We start from the raw sequence: 24,661 nt of genomic DNA, 5'->3' as shown, positions 1-24,661 counted from the left end.
TGTAAGCAAGCAAAGGATGAGAGCGTATGCTAACAGGGACTGCTTACAGTTAAAGTTCATTACATGCTGAAGTGATTTGCTAGAGCACCAGAGTATTAGCAGCTTGCACAATTATACCCTAATAGAAGCTTATTCTATGCAATACAATTTCTTGTGCTTTGTTAGATGATATTATGTAACCCACCTCCTCAGCCAAAAAAATGACTTTTACTTGCAAAGATGACAGGTTTCATTCTAAATTATATTAGCATCCTTTAGTTCAAGCAATCTGAATACATTTAACCATTTTACAAGTAATTCAGCTACCTTCAGCTTTTCTTGCACCTGCTGTACTGTTCAGTATGCCATGTACACACAAGTGTTTAGTTGGGTTCAATGGAAAGTAAATAGAGGACTTTCAGCGCAGCAGGTGCAGGGAAAGGGGTTAATTAATAATCAACGGACAAACAGTTCTGCTGAGTTTGTCCCTAATATTACGCCTAAATGTTGGTACTGGGAGAGGGAAGAAGTTCTCATCTAATGAAACATATCAAATACAGTATTAAATGTTTGATTTTTGAAGTTTGGGCTTAATTAGCTACTGAAGGCTAATTTTTTTATCTCTACCAAAATTAGAGCAACACTTGCCAAATTTGAGATAGAAATTATTTAAAAAAAAACCACCCTACTAAATATATTATTGGAGACCTCATCTTTACAATTCCTGGGAGGAAAGTCTGGAAACTTTTAGGAATGCCTGTAAAGCTCTCATAATTGTGAAATAAAGATCTTTGTACATTACTTAAGCAGTGGATTCTTAAATAAAGACCTGTGTTTTTGTTCATTAAAGCCAAAGGCTAACCATAGGCTAACAGTTGGACTTTGCAATCTTAAGGGTCTTTTCCAATCTAAATGATTTGTTGATTCTATGAGGATAGTTCCATTGGCCTTAGTGGAAATATATTAACATACTGGAAAATAACTTATTGCTGGAAAATACATCCTGTAAAGTCAGTTTCCTATACATGTTCAGAAACAAGTGAATGCTATTGGATATACATTACCTGATAATTTTCTCGTTTTTAGTAAGAATGAAAAAGTGTTTGTCCTTACTTTCTTCCTAGATACCACTTTGATATCAGTCCATATGAGGACGTCTGGCCTGCCATTTTTGTCTACATGGTTCACCAGTCCTGTGGGACAGCCTGGTATGAAGTACATGTTTTATTGCTTTAATTCTAATTATGTGTTTGTTTGCTAGGAATTTTGAGATCATTATTTTCTAATTCAAAGCCTTATTTCCTTTGGTGTTTATTTACAATGGCTGGTATGTACAGGGCAATAATAAGCAGGCTGCATTTCTTATCCCAGCTTCTGGTCTTCCATTAATGAAATCTGGGAACAGCCAGGTAAAAGAACTCATGGTATCATCCAAAGATTGGTCCTTCCAATGTCTAGAGGTATTGGGTTGGTTCTGAGATTATATTGTTGCTCAGACAGAAGATGGTGAAGATACTAAAGTCACTCTTGCCAAAAAGGAGAGGTCCACGAATACTAATTTTTCCAATACATAGTTGCTGAAATTGATATATTAATGGTTGAAATAGTCCACGGTTAGACCTTCTCTTACTAGATGGATCAGTTATTGGCATCATTAGGCACTAGTTATGGAAATGAATGATTTTTCATTGTTCTTTCAGTGTCCATTATCATTACTAAGATCAGTAGTCTATTGGCTAAGTATGTCCCATTGGTGAAAGAAAGGAGCTGCTCCGAATCATGGAAAAAAATCTAGTTAGGCTGTGGAAAGGGGAAATACCTCCCTACAAAAAGAAGCAGCATTTAGGAAGCATTTGCTGGTGACTGTGGATCTCAGTAACTGGATGAATGTCCATGCTTTCAAAACATACAGTCAAACCTGAGGGTCTTTCTGATGTCTTCTTCAATACTGCAGAATACTTCAAAATACACTTCTCTTCTGTTCAGTGTAGTTAGCTTGTTTCTGTTCCAAACTGACTGTCTGTGGATGCAGGATAAGGGTTCAGATTTCCAGCTGAGGTCTGTTCTTTTCCCTGTCTCCCAGTCTCTTACTTTCAAAGTGTAACTTTGGTGTGAATATTTGCTTGACATTTTTCAAGTGAGCTTAAGTTTTTACGTGTAAAGTTAAAGAAGCAAAAGTGAGGAAAATATTTTAAAAGGAGACTGATAGGACTGAACTTATATTCCATTTCTGAAAGAAGAAAACTTCTCAATCCCCTGAAACAAATACAGCTCTTTTAAGACTAAAATTTGCTTTTTAACGTATTGAGGAGCAAGGTTGTGCCTTTAAGCATCTATGCCATGTATAACTGTACTGTTCATGGAGGATTTTGGAGAAAAAATTAATATAATTGCTACATTTTCTTTGCTTTCGTGAAGAAATAATCTTTTACTGCTTTAATCAAGCATAGGAAATACAGCAGTGGAGGAAGTAATAATATTGTAAGTTGGTGTATTGCTGATACCTCATAGTAACTATAGAGCAGTTACTGGATATAGATGGAAGTGACTGTTGTGATATTCTGAATTATGGTGTACTATTTTAAACAATAGTTCTAACAGTTGGTCTAGAACTGTCTGTTTCAAACTCTCTAGAATTGAAAAAGAAAGCCTAAGCTTTTTTGAAAGGCTGTGCCTCCATTTTCACTAATGTCAGACTAAGGGTAAGAAGAACGATTACCTTCCTCAGCACAGAGCCATAGAAATATGTTTTTTCTCTTTGACTCCATATAGTAGATCTGTTTATATTTTTATATATAGGTCACTGACATTCAGCTTTGTTTTCTCAACCCACATGTACTACAAAACTAGAACATTAATGTCACTTCCCTGAGTTATCCAAGAAATTATCAAAACATAGAACTTAAAAAAGACATAATTAAAAAGTCAAACGACCGTAATGGGATAAAAATGAGAATAAAGAAAAGTTAATGTGTTTATGAGAGAATAAGTCAATGACTTAAGACTGGCATCTTCAGTTCAGTTCTGGCCTGAAGTGTAGTAACTCCTTTTCACCCTGGGCTCCTCAGTTTGGGCACTTTAGAGGATTTTACCTGATATTTAATCTGTGCCCTACTTTCCTATCTGTAAACAAAAAGTATTTAGCTTTCATTTCAAAGGAACATAGGTAGATAAAGTCTATTAGAGATTGTGGAGAGCCCTGGTACTATGAACTGTCTCAGAGGTGTTTTTGATGATCACGTAAGCCAAACATAACAATTAATTTATTAGTGGTTTTTTATTATTCCTTAGTGAAAAGGTCTCTTGATCATGGATTAATTTTGCTTTTCTATATTCATAGCAAAAATATATATGAAAAATCTTTAAGAAATAATCTCATAAATGCTATAGATTTAGGGCATTTTTATGCTTGACTGGCGATTACTTAATGAAATAATGTTTGGTGAAAAATGAAGAAACAGTGAAATGTGAATTTCTGTTCCTTTGGCCAGACCAAAAAAAAAAAAAGTCTTAGTCCTGGGAAAAGGAAAATCTTCTTGTCATTATGTCAGTATGAAGCATCTCAACATCTTTCATTCAAAATAAGTTATGCATTTGACATTTGACTTAAATTTTAATTTAAACAGGATTATTTCTTCTGTATTACTTTCTTAAAACCTCAAATTTTCTGTTTTGATCACAAATGCTGTTTTATAATTGCCCATTAGGTAGGGTTTCACTATTTGGCAGATCGAATAGATAACTGCTTAAAGAAACCACACCAAGTTTCTGGGAGCAGGAAGGGTTATACAGTTGCGTTGCCTGAGCTGGGTAGCTTGACTTATGTTCCACAACTTTACATGTTAAGCTAAGAGCATTGGCTGATATACACACTCCTCTGTCCTTGCCAAAACTTGAATGACTCATGTAATCAATGAGTTATCCACAATGAGAGTCAATCCTAGCAAGAAGAGTAAATGAAGGAGCATCTTTTCTCCTCTCTTGGTTATATTTCTCATTGTTATTTTTTGGCTCTTAATGAATTAATTTCTTTCTAGCTTTGAACTTGAAAAACTATGCCGATTTACTATGTCTGTAAAGAAGAATTATCGCCGTGTGCCCTACCACAACTGGAAACATGCAGTTACTGTTGCACATTGCATGTATGCCATACTTCAGAACAACCAGGGGCTTTTCACTGATCTAGAGGTAGGTGAAATGACTGTATCAATTACTAGACCTCATCAGAGGTATTGGCCATCATAGAAGTACATTTTCTATGCTAGAGTTTTGCTGTCAGCTTAGGCAGTGTATTAAAGGTCCCTGCAGAGTAACAGATGTGAGTAGAAAGTGTGAGGAAGACAAATTATTCAGATTCCTAATCCTGGTGTTTCCTTCATGCTTTTCAGGTATGTCCACTGAAGACTTAAAATAATTACATTTTAATATACACTATGAAACACTGTCACTTGCTTTTTTATTTGTTTTAATTATGGTAGGTGCAACTGGGAATGGTGTCTGTAATTGGTACTACCTTAAACTTCTGACTGGGAGAACCTATTTTCAGTGTGTACAACTTTGCCAAATAATATTTATTTGGACTGTAGTTTTCCAAACTGTGTAACTTCCTCAAGCTGATTTGTTTCTATGATTCTAAGTTTGAAAAGCCAGTATTTCTTTAACAACAAAAATTTGAGGATTGCAGCCTCAGCGCTCTGATAACATTCAGTACTAATTAAGTCGTAAGCACCATCTTTTGGGAGATGCAGAATAAGCAAGGCAGGGAGAGTAAAAGAGGCAGCTTTTAAGAGAGATGGAAACAGTTGTCATTCCTTGCTAAACAGCCAGTCTTTACTCATTTGAATGCCTTATCCCAGTCTATGCTTCAGCTCTTTCTGGCAATCTCCTTTCCTGAGACTGTAGATCAATCCAACAATAAATCAGGGAACTGATGAAGGAAAGTTTAGAGAACCAGGATGAACTGGTTTCAGGTGAGGGATGATGACATAACCCTCCATAGATTTAGAGATGGGAAGAAAAAATGAAACACTGTTAAGGGGACTGGTTTAAAGGCAAGTGGATCCAGCAGTTGGCAGTGGTCGAAGAGTTCATATCCAAGCACTGACAATAGGTACGAGGTCAAGAGCACTGATATTAGGCATTTTGTAATCCTGAAGAACTGGGACAAGAATCACTTCCTGGGAAGTGGAGGCTGGGACAAGCTAGACAGACAGAACCATCTGGTACAATGATAAGAATGGCAAGACTGGAAAAAACAAGAGTTGCAAAGGATTCAGTAGGAGAATTAAACATGTGGGAGAGGACAAAAAAAGCTTAAATACCCACTCTTATTTCTTTTGCTGTCAGAGACTGTCTTTCAAGTCTGTTGGTTCCATGTCTTGCTCCTTCTCATTGTAGTGAAAAGGCAATACCAGCTTCCTACAGCTGGTACTGCATGATTTCAAGTAATACAAGTGTGTCAGAGCCACAGAGATGATGAAGGGAGTGGAACACCTCCCTTATGAGGAGAGGCTGAGGGAGCTGGGTCTCTTTAGCTTGGAGAAGAGGAGACTGAGGGGTGACCTCATCAGTGTTTACAAATATGTAAAGGATGGGTGTCAGGATGATGGAGCTAGGCTTTTTTTTCAGTGATATCCAGTGATAGGACAAGGGGCAATGGGTGTAAACTGGAGCATAGGAGGTTCTATTTGAACATCAGGAAGAACTTCTTTACTGTGAGAGTGACAGAGCACTGGAACAGGTTGCCCAGGGGGGTTGTGGAATCTCCTACGTTGGAGATATTCAAGGCCTGCCTGGACAAGTTCCTGTGTGATGTACTCTAGGTTACCCTGCTCTTGCAGGGGGGTTGGACTAGATGATCTTTCGAGGTCCCTTCCAACTCTTGGGATTCTGTGATTCTGTTATGTACCTAAGGGTTCCACTTCTGCTGAGGATCTGTATGGACATGTGCTGCTGCATCTTTTTTTTTTTTTCTTTTTTTGTTATGTGCTTTTTAAAAATGCACTACACAAGATGCAATATTGAAAAGATGTCAGTAAAAATTAAAGTCACATTAGTGACTTCCTAGGAAAAGTTGCACACAGTAGACTTGTTCATATTCTTCGGGGTGTGTTGCAGAGACACATCTAGCATTTGACTTCGGTGTGGTTGCCTTGACCAGATGATTATACATCTTATGTATTTCCTCTCCCTCAATAACTGCACTTTAATTTTCTTTTAATAAAGTTGGTAAGGATTCAATGGATGACCAAAAGTTCTGTTTAAAACTCAAATTTTTTCCTGAAGCAGAATCCCTCTGATAGCATGTGGCGGTGCAACAGTGTTTTTAAAGTTCATAATATGTGAAAGATTTGAATTACAGTTGGACCAAGAATTTTAGTTCAACACGTTCTTACTTTGTGCTTCTCACAATTTTAAGGAAGTTTCTCCATGTGCTTCTTGAAGTATAAGGAGTGCAACTTTTACAGTATTTTGGGAAGAGAGTGACATCTAGGGGCAGGAAATATATCTTACTTGTTAATCTCAATTTTTTTTTGTAGCGAAAAGGTCTTTTAGTTGCATGCCTGTGTCATGACCTGGATCACAGAGGTTACAGCAACAGCTATCTTCAGAAATTTGATCACCCCTTGGCTGCTCTGTATTCCACGTCAACAATGGAACAGCACCACTTCTCACAGACTGTGTCCATCCTGCAGGTAGGATTATTGAAATCATATCTTCTGTGCAGTAGAGTCCAGTGGTGGAAATAGAAGTCACGTCACTACCCAGTAGATTTTTTGAAGCATGCTTATTTTAATGTCTGGACTGTAGTGCTCGTTTAGAAGAGTGGAAGATTTATTACAGCAAGTCAGGTTCCACAATTAGGAACCCAAGCATTCAATAATAGTGCAAAACATAGCTTTCCCAAAATCTTGATGTTATAAAAATAATCAGTAGGTATTTGAAGGTATTTGTTTATGGTCTTCCTTTTGAGCTTTTAACTTCTGGGTCAGTGGATTTTTTTCCTTCGATCATATGGAATAGGAACTTTGAAAATGAAGAATCAGAATTCTCACTTACTTAGATATTTGCAGCACTAAGTGCTTCAACAAAAACATCAACCATCTTGAAATTCTGAATGAAAGCTCAAGTATTGGCCAAAGTTTGCATGAGAAGCTTGAAAACCTGCTGTAATAAATTCCATGAACATTACATGTGTGGCATGAAGGAGAGAATGTTCATTTTGCACGCATGAAAAATATAAATTTTTTTCATTATGTTATCATCTGGTGTTTTGTTATTAAGCAGTTCAGCTGAGTAAGGTAATATTGTATGAAAGAGAGTTCCTAATATAAGGTAATGTGTCTGTATGTTTAATGAATAAAAAGTTACCTGAAAGAATGCAGGCACATCTTGGGAAATCCAAGTGTGCTACTGACACAGATATTTTCTCATCAGTAAAAATTGTTTTCATGCTCCATTAGAAGAGTGAGAACTCTCACCTATGAAACCACTGCCACTCCATAACATACTTGTGCTCACTGGTTTTAGTTTACCATGCACATACTCAGTGCACAGCCTTACCATGCTACTGTGCCACTAATTTGTTGTTAACTTTTCTTTCTTTCTGGTCTTTCAGGGGGAAGATATTTATTTACTTAAGTACCTAATCACCTTTTAGGAAAAATACATATTCTGTATTGTATTCAGAAGCACATCTTGTGATTATGGTTTTAGGTATCATGTACATTTTTCATTACAGAATGGAAACTTTATCTCTGTATGCTCCTTCATGTAGGAGAGTGTAATTGAATCCTTCAGTGGTGGTATGGCATTAGATTTTTCGTATTCATTCTTCATGCTAGTTTGTGCACAATGAGCAAGTTCCTCAAGTCATTAACACTTCCCTGTCCCACTATGGCTTCATGAAGCAGACTTCAGTCATTTTTCAAAAACCATTTTGCATTTTTCCTGGAGAAATCTTGTAACCAGTGAAAGTCCCATTTGCCAAGACAGCAGGGAACCCTTTTGCTTCCTCACTATCTCTAGACTTGGCCATCAGTGTGAGTGAGGAAAGAGATACAGGTGGTTAGGGCTGTAAAGTGGATTCACACACTGACTACCCAAGTGGTCTGTTACGGTGGCTAGTAACCTGCAGTAGTTTTCACTGTTTGAAACTTTATAGCTGCTTTGCTCATCTGCCTGCTGTGCTAGTGTACACCATACTTACAAATACAGAAGATTCTATTCAGTAGCTTTAGCTCAGCAGGGAAAGAATAAAATCTTAGCAGCTGTACTTTGTATGTACTACTCAAAGCCTAAGTGATGTGCTCAGAAATGTCAGCTTCTGTCAGTACTTAACAAAATCAGTTCTAGGAGAGTGAACAAAAGCTGTCACAGTGATATTTTTGATAGTGCAGCTTCTAAAGCCTAAAGAATTGAATCTAGAATAATTCTCTAAATATTAGGAAAAATAGCCTGTTCTTGTGCTAGACAGCACAGTTGGGAAGGAAATACTTCCCAGAACCCTAAATAATGAAAGCTAGTAGGAATTGCCTGCTCCCAAAGCATTGATGATGAGTTAAAATATTCTGAATTCATTTCTTAAACATCATGTTCTATGGCTTCAGATTGTGTCAAAGGAGGATTGAGGCATAGCGGGATTGTATTTTCTATTTATTATTCACAATAAATTTACTTGTCCAGGTAAAAATGTTAGAAAATTACATTTATGTTCCAGTTGGTGAGAGAAACCAAGCCTATTTGTACCATGGAGGATTTATGTTGAACAAATTATGTAACTGCTTCACAAAGTCAGGGAAACTTTTTTATGAGCTTCAGCCCAAATGCCAGTTACATATCAAAACACATCTGCATTTGGTATATTCTAATAGTATTTTCTATTTGTGAATGTGCACACCTTAATATGGTTGGCTCATTCTTTCCCTGTTTTTCTCTGTTTCCTCTCAACAGTAGGAATACTTCTGACAGATTGCTTTCCAAATCCTAGAGAGAGTGAATAGTGTTGACTTTTCAAAATGTGATACAGCTTCATAAGTGATCACAGTACATGGATATTGTCAGTTAAATGCGCTATAATACATGCTGGAAATGGAAAAGGGATGAGAGTGGCATGTTGCAAGAGTAGTGGAAACCATTGTCTTTAGTTTATGAGTCAGTCAACTCATGGTTGAACAAAGCAGCTTTTTCCCCTAAATGTTCATATACATTAAAATACTGTAATTAAGTTTATTTCTGTAGAGAAAATTGTATCAGTAAATGCAACAATTTAAGGCACATTTCATTTGGAACACGATGAAAACAAAATTATTTTGGTACTGTAACTTGGATATTTCCTCATCCGTATTATGTGTTACGCAGTATTGAAATTGTACTTCAGAGTGAATCAGACACTCAGTTTATCAGCTTGGCAGTGCAGCAGTACTCTGGATCAGGACTGAATCATAAGTTCCCAAACTAATAGGAGTGCTGTGTCTGTAGTGCTTATAAATCAGAGAAGAAAATGCTAGCATTTTGCTCTATTAATACCTTTAGGCTTCAGAAGGTCAGTCCAAAACCAAATCAGTGGCTTACTCATAAATTCCATAACAGCATTTAAAAAGGAAAGATAACAAAGGGAATTTCAGTCTGTCAGCATTTGAATTTACAACAGAAATTGTCACTGGGCTGTAAAACCATTGTAACCTGTCTTGTGAAGTAAAGACTGAAATCATCTCAGAATTAGAGCTTGTGCTTTTTATTGTTTTTTTACTTTTTCTTAGCTGGAAGGGCACAATGTCTTCTCCAATCTGAGCTCCAGTGAATATGAACAAGTACTTGAGATCATCAGGAAAGCCATCATCGCCACAGACCTTGCCCTGTATTTTGGAAACAGAAAACAGCTTGAAGAACTGCATCAAACGGGAGCATTAAACCTTAAGAACCAAGCACACAGGTAAAGCAGAAAACCAGTATTAGATCACTATGGCATTAGAAAGAAAAAAGAACCAAGACAAATATTTCTGTGTACACAGCAATTTTCTTACATATCACAACTGTGTGTAAAATTCCCTGTACGTAACAGTATTTCCCATTATTTTATATTTGCATATTACTGCCTTTGGCTGTCATCCACACAGTTCAGTGTCAGATTTTCTGCAGAGGAAAGTTAGTGCACAGACAGTTAGGTAGTGGGGAAGAACATATAGTACAGTAATACACATTTATTTTTATGTCAATATTTTTGTTATTCTGTCAGCATGCTTTTTTGGAAAGAATTCTGGTCAGAATTGTGAGTTAAGATAGCTCTAAGTTTTAAAAATGTACAAGTGCATAATCATAAATACATGGCTCTCTCTGTCCACATAAGCAAAATATCGTGCACTCTGGACAAGAGATGTGTCTCGTAACAGACTTCATTAAAGTTCTCTTGCAGCCCTTCGGAGCTGCTTTCTTCTGGAAAGTGGATCCTGTCATTAATCTAATGCAGAGGAAAATTAGGCAAAATAATGAGTCATGATTTTGATTTCTTTTCAAAAGGAACTTGGATACTTGGATCTTCTTTCAGAAGAGTTCTACAGGATTTTGCCAGTAGTTTTGAGTAAATTATTACAAAACTGTAGGAAGGAGAGGTTTTAAATGATTATTTCCCAGTATAGAGCTGAAGCTTATCGAAATTGAATAAAACTCAAGAATTTTAAAAGATGAAGATATAGTAGCTCCTGATAATGAAATGTACCAGAAATTTTAAATTTAGGGTTCAAAAAATTGAAGCACATGACAACTAATTAGTATGTGATTGAATATTCTGTTAGGTTTATATATATATATATTTAATCTTACCTGTCCTCAGAGCATTTTTCATTGCAAAGCCAACATGCTCAAAGACAGGACATCAGTTGGTAAGGTGGCTGAAGTATCCAAGATGTCTAGTTGGTACCTATACATACAATGCAATGCTAAATTTCAACATTATGTGGCTGATCGATTCTCTTTCTTAACTTAGGGGAATAATAACACTTTGGCATTTATATATCAATTATTCTGGTAATGATTATAATCCTACTGATAATGTTCACAGTTACCCTGTGGACAGATTTGTTGGTGTATAGGACAGAGTTATGTATAGAATTCTTGTTCTGTCAGGGTTGGAATTAATTCTGACAAAACAATGACAGAATACCTTGAGATAAGCTCAGAAGCAGTTTTTCCTCTTGTTTGGACCGTGTATTCCTTTCTCTGTAAGCAACAAAGAAATGCAGCAGTAGGAAATGCCATCTTTCTTTTTATAGACTTGTACTGTGTTTTCAGAAATTAAGGAGGGGCGTGTGGGTGTTTTAACAGACAGACATTCTTGTGTACTTTTCTGTGAATGTGATTGTGCAGATGATGGACAATGAACTCAGGTTGCAAACAGTGCAGAGATACTGCGGGAAACAATACGCAGTTTGTGTGATACCTTATTAATGAATTATTAGCAAGTGAGGAAGAAACAAGCAAGGTGAGACAAATTTTGCAGTATGTATACTTTAATGCCAGTTGAACTTAGGAAGGGCAAACAAAAGCTTTGCAGTGTGATCATTAATTCTCTACCAAACTTACCATTTAATCTTATTTTATTTTAGAGATAGAGTGATTGGCCTGATGATGACGGCTTGTGATTTGTGTTCTGTAACAAAGTTATGGCCAGTTACCAGGCTGACGGCCAATGATATATATGCGGAGTTCTGGGCTGAGGTATGTGGTTTTTTTTGTTTATTCTCTTTACAAATGGAAGTATCCAAGAAGAAAAAAGCAACCATAAGTATTTTTTCAATCAATATCTTAGTGTGCTTGTTTTAAAGAGTGGTGCATGCATGTGTTTTGTTATTTTCTCTAAAACTATTTACAGAATTGAGTTACATTCATAATTTTAGGCAGCATTTTTTCTCTCCATTAAAGATGGATTTAGAAAGGAAGTCCTAACATAAAGTGACGAAGCAACAGAACACAGAATAAAATATTTAAGGTTTTTTGAGTCAACTGTAATTTTGTAAAGGATCTCTTTGTATTCTAGAAATACACAATATGACATCAGCTTCCAGGTGTCATGGGCCAGGAAATGCTAAGGCAAATATGACAAACTTTAAAATTATTCTGACCATTTGAATTTTCTTTGTGAGCCAGCTCAACAACTGGGTTTCAGGGAGAGCTTATTTTTTAGTATGCTGAAAATTACTCCTCAGATAAGATATACTGAGAATTGAAACAAAGCATTGAGCTGTGCTAATGTAATCATGTTCATAAATAAAGATGCAGTCTCTCATGTGTCTTACACTGAGGAGAAAATGTTCTAATTGTTTAAATTTTGAAGTAGAAGTGACTACTTTGGGGAAGAGGAATACATTGTGAGGGTGTGGCATAGACTTGAATTACGCAGTTTTGAGAGATATGCTGTATTTTTAGAACTTCTATTGCACATGTGTATGATGAAATGTTCTTTTCCGTGATGTGCCCTGTGAGAGTCTGCAGAATTCAGTGAGTTTATTTCTATTTTGCACAGGTGTAAAATGGAAATCAGACCCACAGAGTTGATGTAGCATGCGTATAGCATGGAGGTTGTTGTCCTGCCTGTTGCATGTTCATTATGAAATTCAAGGTGTGCATGGCTTGTGAGTGTTTTTTTGTGAATATTCACATGTTCTCATTAACTTAACTTTGCACAGCTTGGACAACAATAAAATATTTTAAAAATGCGGACTGTATAAGCTCCAAGATCTAATTTCAGTACTTAATTTCTAAAATGTCAGCACTGGAAAGTGGGTGTTCTTATGGGTGATAAAATGGGGGGTATAATGTTGATGTGCCCCACTGATTACATACTCAACTTTTTTGCTTACAAATAAAAAAGTCTTTTTAATGCAAATTTTGTGAACTCATGAAGAAGGAAAGATCAAACTGATTTTTCCTAATCAACAATTGGAAAGGTGGAATTATGGGCATAATTGAGCCTGTTTTACTTTAACCTGTTTTGCAATCCAAGGATGAGTTAGTAAAAGTGGAACTTGCTATATTGCTACTTCATGGAGCACATGTAAATTAGAAGTTATTGACAGAAATTGAATTGTCCAATTAATGTCTTACTGAATCCTCTTTAAGAAGAGGTTGATTAACACATGGTAGAAGTTTAATACATTGTGATCCACTCAGAATGTCTGACAAATCCTGCCACAAGTCTAAATACTTCTGGAAATTGGAAAGCTGGAGACAGATACAGAGAAAACCCAGGGAAAGCTAAACCAAAAGGAAGTTTAGATTGTGTTTCACTGTAGAGACTGGGGAAAAAGGTAAACTCTAGAAAAGTATACTTGACTAGATTAAATGGTTAGTTCTAAAAATAGGAAAGTTGCTTCTAGTTACTACTTGAGTTTGTAAGCGTAATATCGGAGTGGTTTTATATTTTGTCTTTGTGTAAACATTAACTAAAACAATAACTGCAGAAGACGCTGCTGCAATTTTTTGGTGTGCCACACTGTTCTTTTTTCATTGATCAAAGCCCAGTATAGCTAGGGTTTCCAGCTAAGATCTGCCTTGATATCACTCAGCATGAAGTTTTCCCACAGTACTGCAACTCAAGCAGAATAATATGTTTGCTGATCTATTATATAGGATTTCAAGCTTGTATAAGATTTAACTGCTGCAATTTCATAGAATCATAGAATAGTTAGGATTGGAAAGGACCTCAAGATCATCTAGTTCCAGCCCCCCTGCCATGGGCAGGGACACCTCATACCAAACCATATCACCCAAGGCTTCATCCAACCTGGTCTTGAACACTGCCAGGGATGGAGCATTCACAACCTCCCTGGGCAACCCATTCCAGTACCTCACCACCCTAACAGTAAAGAATTTCTTCCTTATATCCAGTCTAAACCTCTGCCGTTTAAGTTTCAACCCGTTACCCCTTGTCCTATCACTACAGTCCCTAATGAAGAGTCCCCCTCCAGCATCCCTATAGGCCCCCTTCAGATACTGGAAGGCTGCTATGAGGTCTCCACGCAGCCTTCTCTTCTCCAGGCTCAACAGCCCCAACTTTCTCAGCCTGTCTTCATATGGGAGGTGCTCCAGTCCCCTGATCATCCTCGTGGCCCTCCTCTGGACTTGTTCCAACAGTTCCATGTACTTTTTATGTTGAGGACACCAGAACTGCACACGATACTGCAAGTGAGGTCTCACGAGAGAAGAGTAGAGGGGCAGGATCACCTCCTTTGACCTGCTGGTCATGCTCCTTTTGATGCAGCCCAGGATACGGTTGGCTTTCTGGGCTGTAAGTGCACATTGCTGGCTCATGTTCATTTTCTCATTGACCAACACCCCCAAGTCCTTCTCCGCAGGACTACCATGAATTTCCTTTTTTGCCCAACCTGTAGCTGTGCCTGGGATTGCTCCCACCCAGGTGTAGGACCTTGCACTTGTCATGGTTAAACTTCATGAGGTTGGCATCAGCCCACCTCACAAGCGTGTCAAGGTCCCTCTGGATGGCATTCCTTCCCTCCAGCATATCAACTGAACCACACAGCTTGGTGTCATCGGCAAACTTGCTGAGGGTGCACTCAATCCCATTGTCCATGTCAGCGACAAAAATATTAAACAAGACCGGTCCCAACACCGATCCCTGAGGGACACCACTCGTTACTGGTTTCCAGCTGGACATTGAACCGTTGACCACAACTCTTTGAGTGCGGCCATCCAGCCAGTTCTTTATCCACTGAGTGGTCCACCTATCAAATTGATGTCTCTCCAATTTAGAGACAAGGATGTCATGTGGGACAGTGTCAAACGCTTTGCACAAGTCCAGGTAGATAACGTTAACTGCTCCACCCCTGTCCATCACTTTTGTAGCCCTGTCATAGAAGGACACCAAATTGGTCAGGCAGGATTTTCCCCTAGTAAAGCCATGCTGGCTGTCACCAAGCACATTGGGGTTTTTGATGAGATATGAGACACTAGACCGTCATGAAACAGTACTTTTTTAAGAGACTTAGGAAGCCACTTAAAACCATACTGAAAGTATGATGCAAACTGCTTAAAGCTTCAATTTTAACTTTCTGATCATGATCGTAACTCTGGGGATAAAGCAGTATATTTTATAACCGTGTGTCATATAGGTGTTCATGTATACTGAAACACTTATGTTTCTAGTGCACTTGTTCCATCTAAATACTTTTCTACTGTGAGGGTGGTTGACTAGTGGCACAGGTTGCTCAGGGAGGTTGTGGAGTCTCCATCACTAGAGATACTTAAAATCTGACTGGGCACAGCCCTGAATCACCTACTTTAGCTGATCCTGCAGGAATAGGTGTGTGGAATGGATGATCTCAAGAGGTCCCTTCCAGCCAAAACCATTCTGTGATTCTGTGATCCCTTTTACTTTCAAGGTGAAATGGTGAACATAAATCTGAGCTTTGTTCGGTTTTGGAATAATCAGTCAGAGGCTGAACAGCTTCCTCAGAGCTCTGGCTTCAAGTGCTTCTCAGGCATAAACAAGCTTAAAATCATACAGTGCTAAATGGTTTAGTGTTGAGGTTCTTATCATTGAAACAAAGGTAGCTGCAGACAGTGTTGGACCAGTCAATTGCAGTACTTCAAGCAAATGAAAAAAAAAATACTGTGGGCATGTAAAACCAAAATTTGTTTACAGTTCCTAAATAACAATTCACTGTGTTTCCGTTCTTGGAATTGTTTCAGGCATCTTTTTATCAGCTGAGGAACGAGGTCTTTCCTGTTGTTCCTTTCAACAGTAAAATGTGTGACAGACTAGACTCAGTGATTCTAGCCTCTAACTAGATGAAAGAAATCTTTTGTTGGTTAATTGAGCAGGATCATAGTTATAGGTGATGTTAAGTATACAAGACTGAATTGACTTCCAAAAGCCTCCGTTTTTTCTACACTCAAGGTAGCTGCAAGACAGTCAAACAGAAAGACAATTTTCTCAGACCAGAATCATTTGTGAACTTCTCTTCAAGTAAAGGGGCCAGAATCCTCCCTTGGAAGCGCATGTTGGCACTTGAAACATGGTCTGATAAAAATCTTATGAGAAAGATGTAATAAGTTGTCCTCTGGAGATGCCTTCGCTAACTGTAGCAGAAACATAGAACATGGATTTAGGGAACATCCCAAGCTTTCAGATAGCTAAACCTTGGTAAGCTGAATCTCACATTAAAGGGTACAGATAAGCAAATACTGTATATGCAGTTATCCTGTATAAACTTTCTCCCTAACTAAGCTTCTCCCACCCCACTACCAAAACCTCACCATGCAACCCCAGTACATAGGGTCAGCAGTTTGAAGATCACATTAACTTTGGAATCTCAGACATGAGCAGCATCTGAAAGCAACCATTGCTATGAGTATAGCTGCTTTGATAACCTCAAGATTAAACATCTGTGTTGTTTTGACTGTGCCATTGAGTCATAAGACTTGGAAAACTTAAAATTGTTACAGAAAGTAGCTAGCTACTTACAGATTTTTAAGAAATAATTGTGTTCAGATCCAGTGTAGCCTTCACAAATGTGTTGTAACTGCTCTGCTGGTAATGGGTGAAACATAAGGAGACACCTTTCGCATGGTCATTACATGTATCTGGTCTTTGGATATGCTGTGTCTTTCCCAGTATTCCTCTTATAATAAGGGATAAGGGATAATGTACTTAAAGAAAAGAAAGTGGTTTGATAGCAGCTTCTTCAAAGCAGCATGGTCAGAAAGGATGGATTGTTGACAAAGTGGGCACATTGTAAATTTCTTTGTTTTACTCAGCTTTTCCTTGGATGGGTAAGTTGTGTTTTACTGGTCATTGTATTATAATGCTTTAAACAAGTGATGTTTTGAAATATGAGACTAGCTATGAATAGAACAGAATAGAATAGAATCAACTGATTTCTTTGATTTTATTCTTCCAGTTGCTTTTTATTATGGAGACACTCTTGGAAACAAGGGAAATACGTGTACATTGACTCAAAATCTTTTTCAGAATCTGCTAATTACATTATCGTTTAGGTGAATGTATAAAATGAGCCCCTCCTTAGGCAGTTTTCTGACTTTGTCTTAGACTGGTACCACACATTATTTTAAATTATTAATTTTTAGAGTGACATGCAATAGACAATGGAAATCAACTGAGATCTCAGTAGTCTTGATTTTCATTTTGCTAATCTCTCTCTCTGCTTTTCTCCAGGGTGATGAAATGAAGAAAACGGGTATTCAACCTATTCCTATGATGGACAGAGACAAAAAGGATGAAGTCCCTCAGGGTCAGGTATGAACTCTCTCGGTAAAATGATACATTTGTAGTGTTAATAAAACATGTATAGAAAACACATTTTATGTATTAGCGAATATTACATTTGCTGTTACATTATGTGGGCTGTTGAATTCTGTGTTCTGCGAGCCCAACAGGGTTAAAATTTTATGTAGCAGTCGAAAACTTGTTTTCAAATGTTTACATAAATGACAATGTGTTTTTTTGCTGCTGTCAGTTGTTCCGTTCTTTGTACTTCTAACTCTAGCTAAAACCACAATCACCTATGATTTTGAGAAGTGTCAATAACACTTTCTCAACTTAGTGGTTGCTTCAGCCCTTAGCCTAAGAGGTTTTTCTGTTTTTATCCTGAATGCAAAATGAACTTTTTCACCTGTTCCTGATTAAAATATTCAGGTTCATATTTCAAAAGAATAATGTGGAGAGTTTCTTGAGGATAAGCAATAAGGGGTGTATTACTAAGAGCCTCAGTTGTCTGTTTTTCAAAATCTTTGAGTACTGATGCTCCTGTGCACAAGTGTGCAGAAATCACAGGATCAACTAGGTTGGAAAAGACCTTTAAGATCATCAAGTCCAACCTTTACCCCAGCATGACTGCTTTTTGTATGTTTTCCCTAGGGAAGATGGCATTCTGTAAACATAAATTTGAGGGTCTTAACTTTCTGGGGCAAATGGAAAAGGTAGCTTGTCCTTTGATGATCTGAGCAGAGAAAAATAAATTTAATTTGTGCATGGTGCATTCATATCCATATATATGTATAAGGTTGTTTGGTTGTTTTTTTTTATTTCAGAGGCCTCTGGTGCTTTGTTAGTAGTTAGTACTCAGAAAACAATAATATTTAAAATAGAAATTGCAAAGTATCACAAAATCACTGTGGATTAATTGCTCGATAAGTTATTCTATAACAAGACTATAGAAATTTTTGTATTCCGAAACTTAACTTTATGCGCTGTACCATATTTTAGCATAAAAATTGTGAATTTTATTATAGTAAGGAATTAGCAGTTTATGTACTAAATTTGTGTTTATTATAAGCCTAAAAAGAGAAGAAACATTTTTCTACATTTGGTTTATTTTTTCCCCACACTATATTAGTTATAATTGAATATCTTGAAAAGTACAAAATACTATAGTGTATAGTAATCTTGGCATTTGTAAAGGAATTTTTAATGGACCAAAAGTACAGATCTAAGATACAAGCAATTTTTTTTCCTCTTTAAAACACAATAACTGTTTTTCCAGGTACTGTCTTCATCACATTCTACTTTAGTTTGTGCTCTGTTTCATGATTCTTAGTAGTATAACAGTAAACTATTAAGGAAAAAAGGATGCTAAAAGCCAACTTCGGTAGTATAGTTGTAGCTACTGTATCTTAAAACAACATTACAGGAAAATGTGAGATTTAGGACAGATATATAAGCAGCCATTCCTTTGTTTATGTAGAGGCTGAAGAATTTAATAAAGCATTATCATCCATTTACTTGGGCTCTAACAAAAACAATTAATGAGTATTTTTATGAAACAGTCAATTTCAGAAAGAAAAGTTATTTTCCTCAGTCCTCTTGCTTATGCATCTTTAGGATAAACATACACTGCCTTTCCTACAGTGACTTCAATAGTTTGGTCATACCTGAACTCTAGGCCTTCTGTCTAACCACATCAAGATGGAATAATTTACTCAGATAATCCAAACCTTTTACAAAAGTCATCTGTGTGAGTTTGCAAGAATTTCCATTTTTGACCAAAGCAAAAGAATGCTTTTAATTAGCTTGGCTTTATCCAGAACCTAAATCCATTGAGATTTTGGGGGGGTTTCCTCCTTCACTGATGTCCCTTTTAACTTAAAAGCTTTCAGGACCTCAGAAGAAACATTTTATTCCAAATACTCGGGTGCCAGAAAGAATGTGGTTTGAAATACATTGCAGATTAACTTAGGTTTAAATAAAAACAAAACAAAACAGACAAGAAAAAAACACAGGGAGAAAACAATGCAGTATGTGAAATAGCAAACTTTGTCAGTGAGCAGAGACCATAGCTGTGCGCAGCTTTGCCTTCTCACCAGCTGCAGTTTCTTTCTATTGGCTACATCATAATTACTTGAACTCAGGCTGTTGGGTTCTTAGGTCAGAAAATGTATCTTCTTTTTTTTAAGTATAGAATGAACTTGGTCACATAGCCGTATGGGAGGAACCTCTGTATTCAGGATGCTGAGGACAAGACTTGCTCTTCAATTTCTGAATAAGAGACTTACTATTAATTGCTTTGTCACAGTGGTATTTTGTCACATGGTATTTCACTAAAAAGCATTTAAAAACTCTGCCCAAAGAGAGTGATCATACTGCACTACTGTAACTATCATAAGAATATAGCTTAAGTAAGTGATGTTGTAATGAATTTGTATTTAATCTGTCATCTTTGCTAATACCTAAGTAGCATTTTCTAAAAATTCCCTTGTGTCATTACAAATCAGCTGTGACATGGTAGCTGTCATAAGCCCTTAAGCCTGTATGAATCAGATTTAATTAAAAAGATGCTCATTTGATGTTCCCTAAATAGATTTATTTGATAATGGTAAAAATATATTACTGGACCACATACATGAAAAGAAATTGCAATCCATTTATTGATAACAGTTCACACCATTTAGAAACTTTCTGAAGGTGGAGAGCTGCTAGAATCTCAAGTAAATTATGCTATTGACTACATACCCTGGAGGACACTGGAATAATCCAGAACCTGACTGTTGGGCAATGCTGCATAACTTTTCTTAAAAAAAAACAAACAAGAAAAATCATCACAAGAGTAATGTTGGTGCAAATGGCAGAGCAATTTCTTTATACTTCTTGCCACTATTGACACCAAAAAGCCAGACTGGTCCTGAGCAAATTAATTGTTCAGTTGAATAAAAGGTCCCATAGAAAATCTGTTCTGAGCAGCTGTCTTGTTCATAGAATGGTTTGGGTTGGAAGGGACCTTAAAGATCATCTCATTCCAACACCCTGACATGGGCAGGGATGCCTTCCACTAGACCAGGTTGCTCGAAGGCCCGGCCAGCTGGGTTATGTGGACTTGAAATCTTTCCACTCGGCAGAATCTCCTCTGTACTCCACAATCCCATGCTGTGCTACAGAGCGGGCCAGCTCCAGAGCTCATTGCCTCTTCAAGTGATAGAAGTCATAAAAGAGAGGCATATAAGCAATTTGTAGTTGCCAAAGACTTCACTATTAATATTTTGTTTTAAAATATTTGGATATTTGGATGCAAAAGTATGAAGTACTAACAGAATTAGTAATTAAATGAGTAGTCAACAGCTTTGAGCTAGCTGACTGTTAATTTTCAGTATTGTACTTTGGCAACATTTAACTATTGTTTTCATTGTTGCTTCTTGTAGATTGGGTTCTACAATGCAGTAGCTATCCCATGTTACACCACACTTGCACAGATCTTTCCTCCAACTGGGCCACTACTGCGAGCGTGCAGGTGAGTAAATGTGTGAATTTTTGCATAGTGTATAGCTCAGATAAATGAAAAGCAAATATACTTTGCAAGTTTGACTGAAAATACAGACTTAAAATTTTATAATTTGCATGCAGATAACAGGGATATGAATCTTGTGTTAATGTGTGCAGAAACTCAGAGGCAGTAACTACTGACTGGGAATATGCAGCACAGATCTATAGACACAGCTGATTAAAATGTGCTTGATGCTGAGAGCATTTAGAGAGAAAGAGGTTCAGTGTTTATGTAACCCTGTCTAGGCTATTTCAGTGCAGTTTCCCTCTGTGTCCTTTTTACTTCAGTGTGGTTCTTACAACTAAGATTGGCTAGAATTTTGTTTTGTTTAAGAAAATGTGTTTAGGCTTATGTTTTTATTTCATGTCAGAACATCTTTATTAAAAATCAGGAAAAGAAAGAACCTCAGAATACTCGGTAATTAGGAGCATAAGAGTAGTACCATTGTGATGTGAGAGAGACACACATAACTTTGTCCTATCAATCAGTTGGGATGTAGCTTGAGACCTTCTGGGGGAAAAGTACAGGTCCTTAGCCATTTGGCTGCTTCTACCTTGAATGATGGTGGATCTCTAGTAGGTTGTTCTGTCCAATAATTATATACTGTACCTTGGCAATCTTTCCTGACCAAACTTCTGTTGAAACTGGTATGCTTCATGAAAATGTTCCACTTTCAGGTTAATCAGTATTCTCTAAAGAAAAACAGTTGGTTCGTAAAATGCCAGCAATCTTTAGTCACATCCAGGGAAGAGGCCTGTTTGTCTAAGTTCTTACCTCTCTCATAATTAGGGGTTTTTGTTTGTTTTGTTTGGGTTTTTTTTCTTTTGTGGTGCTTAAATTTGAGCTTGCACTGAGCTTTTCCTTGTCCTATATGGCAGATCTACCTTCTCTGTCACTTTCCTGATCTTGTGGACTACGTGATCTGTGTGAAATAACAGAAGGATGCCCACTATATACAAAATTCTGTGAAACTGGACATAGTGATTAACAAAATAATTTAATTTGCACCCACACACTGTTTCACACATCTGTGAGAAGAATATATAGGTCTGTAGCAGTGGGTGAGACAGAGGACTGTCTTATGATAAACAGTATTCAGGAGCCATCTGTAATAGTTACCTCCCTCTAAGGTCCCACTGCAGGGCAAGGCTGTGCAACCCTTAGATAGATATGGAGGGAATATTCAGTAGGATTAGAGGCTATACCTTTGTAGTTATTATATTAATGAGACCACAGCTAATACCCTGTATAGTATCTATACATTAAGAAGAATAGACAAGAACACTAGTAAATAAGAGAAGATTAAGAAAGAGCTTAAAGAATGATTTGAGATCATAGTAGTGAGAGGCTAGAAAAATTAGACATAATATATTTAGTTTATCCAAGAGAATAACTTTATCAAAATCTGTAACTGTCTTCATAGTATATTTTTGCATTATACAAAGCTTATTAATTTAGTGCATAAGGACTACTTGAAGCTCAAAGGTTCAAACAAGGAATATGGCTAATGTCTTTTTTTAACATTTGGAATAATGTCAGTTGAAGCTCTTAAAGGAAGGCTAGGCATACTTTTTGAAAGAGATGTTAAAAGGGTACAGGTCTGAGGAACAGTCATTGTAATAAAATTGCCAAGGACTATCTTTTCTAGGCAGTCAGGCTAAGTAATCACTGTAGTATTGTCTTTTGTCATTAGAAGCTATGAAAGTAATAATGTCTGGTAAATAAGGGGCAGTAATTTGTTACCTGAAACTAAGTAATATGGAAGTATTCATAGATGTGTATTTTAGTGGTTCCATCAGTTACAATATAGCATTAAACTCTTCTCTAGCTTCAAAATGCCATGGAGTTTGTTACTATCATAATGGTATCAACATCCAAATCCTGGTTTGGAATTCAGGCTTACAGTACAGGGTAGGAACGTGTACTCCCTATGCCATGTTGACCTCATATATATGTGTTGATAGTTTGATTATATAGATAATTGAATAATGTGTACTCTGACAAATAAAGAAGAGTTGCTTTAAGTGTGCAATTAGAGAACATGAAGTAAACTACAAAACTGCTTGTAATGCTTTCAGTGCTTTTTGTTTTGTTTTGTTTTTTTTTTACAAGGTTGTGAGTCATCCAACTCCTTTATTCAGAGGTAGTCCAGGATATTGGAAGTTTTCTAACTTTTTTCTCTTTTTAATCCTTGCTTGAAGGCTTTTTGCTTCAGCATATTGATGCTGGAAGCTAAATGATTGGTTATTCGATCATGGAACTGCAACACAAATTGTGCTTTGTGTAACTGTGTTTTCAGTCAGAAACTGAGTTTTATACTGTTGTCATGGACTAAACAGCATCAACTATAATACCCACCATTAGAAAAGTAGTAATGCTTATCATAAGTTATTTATACCTACTCAAGCTAACAAATATTGTCAAACTGATTTATATATGTGAAAATTTTTATTTCTTTTGTATTACTTAATTGTCAACACCTGGGTGTACTTTTACTCCCCAAGTCAATATCTGTATGCTTTTAATATGAAAATGTCTTGCAGTGTCTGTATGATTAATAAGCTTAGTGCTGGATGTAAGGAAAGTTCTGTTATTAGCACAGTCAATTGGGAGGTCTTCAAAATGGATTTGTATTTACTGTAGAACCATTTGCATAAGCCCACCGGTACCTTTGGTCAGATGTTAGAATTGTTATTCTGCTTAATGGGAACTGACGCTTAGAGAGGCTAGGTTGGATACTTAAGGCTGAGCAGCATCTTTTCCTAGGAGCCGGGTTCTGGGAAGACCCATATTGTTTGATTTCTAGCCACATGGATATACAAGTGAGGCATATTTGCAGAAGTGTTTTTTTATACTTAATGGTCTGTCTTTCAGTTTTCAGCTTAGGTGATCTGAAGTTGAATGGTAGAGTATAAAGCACCCACGCACGTGTGTGTTTAGGTAAAAGGTTCTTCGTGATTCTGAAGATGAAGCATGAATATCTTTTCAACAGTGGGTTACTCTGCGAAAGGTGTGATGTCTGAAATAAAAGCAATCAGCCTCCTGGCAGAGGCTTTATGGCCTTTTCGAATTTTAGACATGGTGTTTGTTGTTTGGTATTCAAATCATAGTTATAATACTTGTGAAAGGTACACTGGCACAGTCTCCAGACTGGGCACAGCTCTGTACAGACACAGCTCCCCACCTTGCTCTTGTGCATTCCATAACTTAGATTGCACTGGGGCATAGATGTGTGGATGTGGTATAAGATCTCTGTAAGAATAAAGAGTTTCCTGGAAATCCGCACCCTGGCATAAAGTCTTCTGAGGAGCAGTTTGATGGTTTTAGCTTAGCCTTGGGATTACCCTCTGCTGTCTGAGGGGGTTGAGGATAAAGTGTTAAGAGTTCAGGCTTGGAGATGCAGAGTAGGAAATCAAGTACACAGAATTAACTTCAACTCCCCAGTTACTAAAACATATGTTACTGCAGGGTTTAAGTAACTCCAGAGTGTTACAAATAGTTGATTTTTCGCTACACCTTTTTTTTTTTTTTTCCTTTATTTTGATGAGTATTTGTTATTCAGTATGATGAGAGGAATACCACCTCATTCCCGTTTGGTGATGCCTCAGCTGCTGACAGAAGAGGTTTGGAATCACACCTTCACCAGCAGTGCGCCTTCTTGGAACACCACATTTAAGCTTCCCTGGAAGCGTTCAAAAAACTGTGCAGATGAGGCACCATGAATGACATGGTTTATTGGTGGACTTGGTAGTCCTGGGGTAAAGGTTGGGATTTATGATCTTAAAGGTCTTTTCCAACCTAGCTGATTCTGTAATTCTAAACATCCCCGGGTTTTTTTTTGAATGTAGACACCAGCTGCAGATAATAGCAGCAAAAGCAGCCAAGGCAGTATG

The 24,661-nt window shown here is 37.1% G+C and overlaps 1 protein-coding gene across 2 annotated transcripts in view; it reads left to right on the top strand.

Moving 5' to 3' along the window:
• PDE10A (phosphodiesterase 10A) overlaps positions 1 to 24,661 on the top strand; it is a 181,287-nt gene that overhangs the window by 150,177 nt on the left and 6,449 nt on the right. For both annotated transcript variants that reach the window (XM_005150122.4, XM_005150121.4), the window contains 7 exons: positions 1,104 to 1,187; positions 4,017 to 4,167; positions 6,519 to 6,674; positions 9,741 to 9,913; positions 11,583 to 11,694; positions 17,171 to 17,251; positions 20,647 to 20,735. In XM_005150122.4, coding sequence (XP_005150179.3) covers positions 1,104 to 1,187; positions 4,017 to 4,167; positions 6,519 to 6,674; positions 9,741 to 9,913; positions 11,583 to 11,694; positions 17,171 to 17,251; positions 20,647 to 20,735 — 846 coding nt within the window. The remainder of the gene's footprint in view (positions 1 to 1,103; positions 1,188 to 4,016; positions 4,168 to 6,518; positions 6,675 to 9,740; positions 9,914 to 11,582; positions 11,695 to 17,170; positions 17,252 to 20,646; positions 20,736 to 24,661) is intronic.

Source organism: Melopsittacus undulatus, chromosome 3, assembly GCF_012275295.1.
Source record: "Melopsittacus undulatus isolate bMelUnd1 chromosome 3, bMelUnd1.mat.Z, whole genome shotgun sequence".
Taxonomy (NCBI): Eukaryota; Metazoa; Chordata; class Aves; order Psittaciformes; family Psittaculidae; genus Melopsittacus; species Melopsittacus undulatus.
Note: the sequence above shows the minus strand (reverse complement) of the source record. Positions and strands in the feature narration are given on the sequence as shown.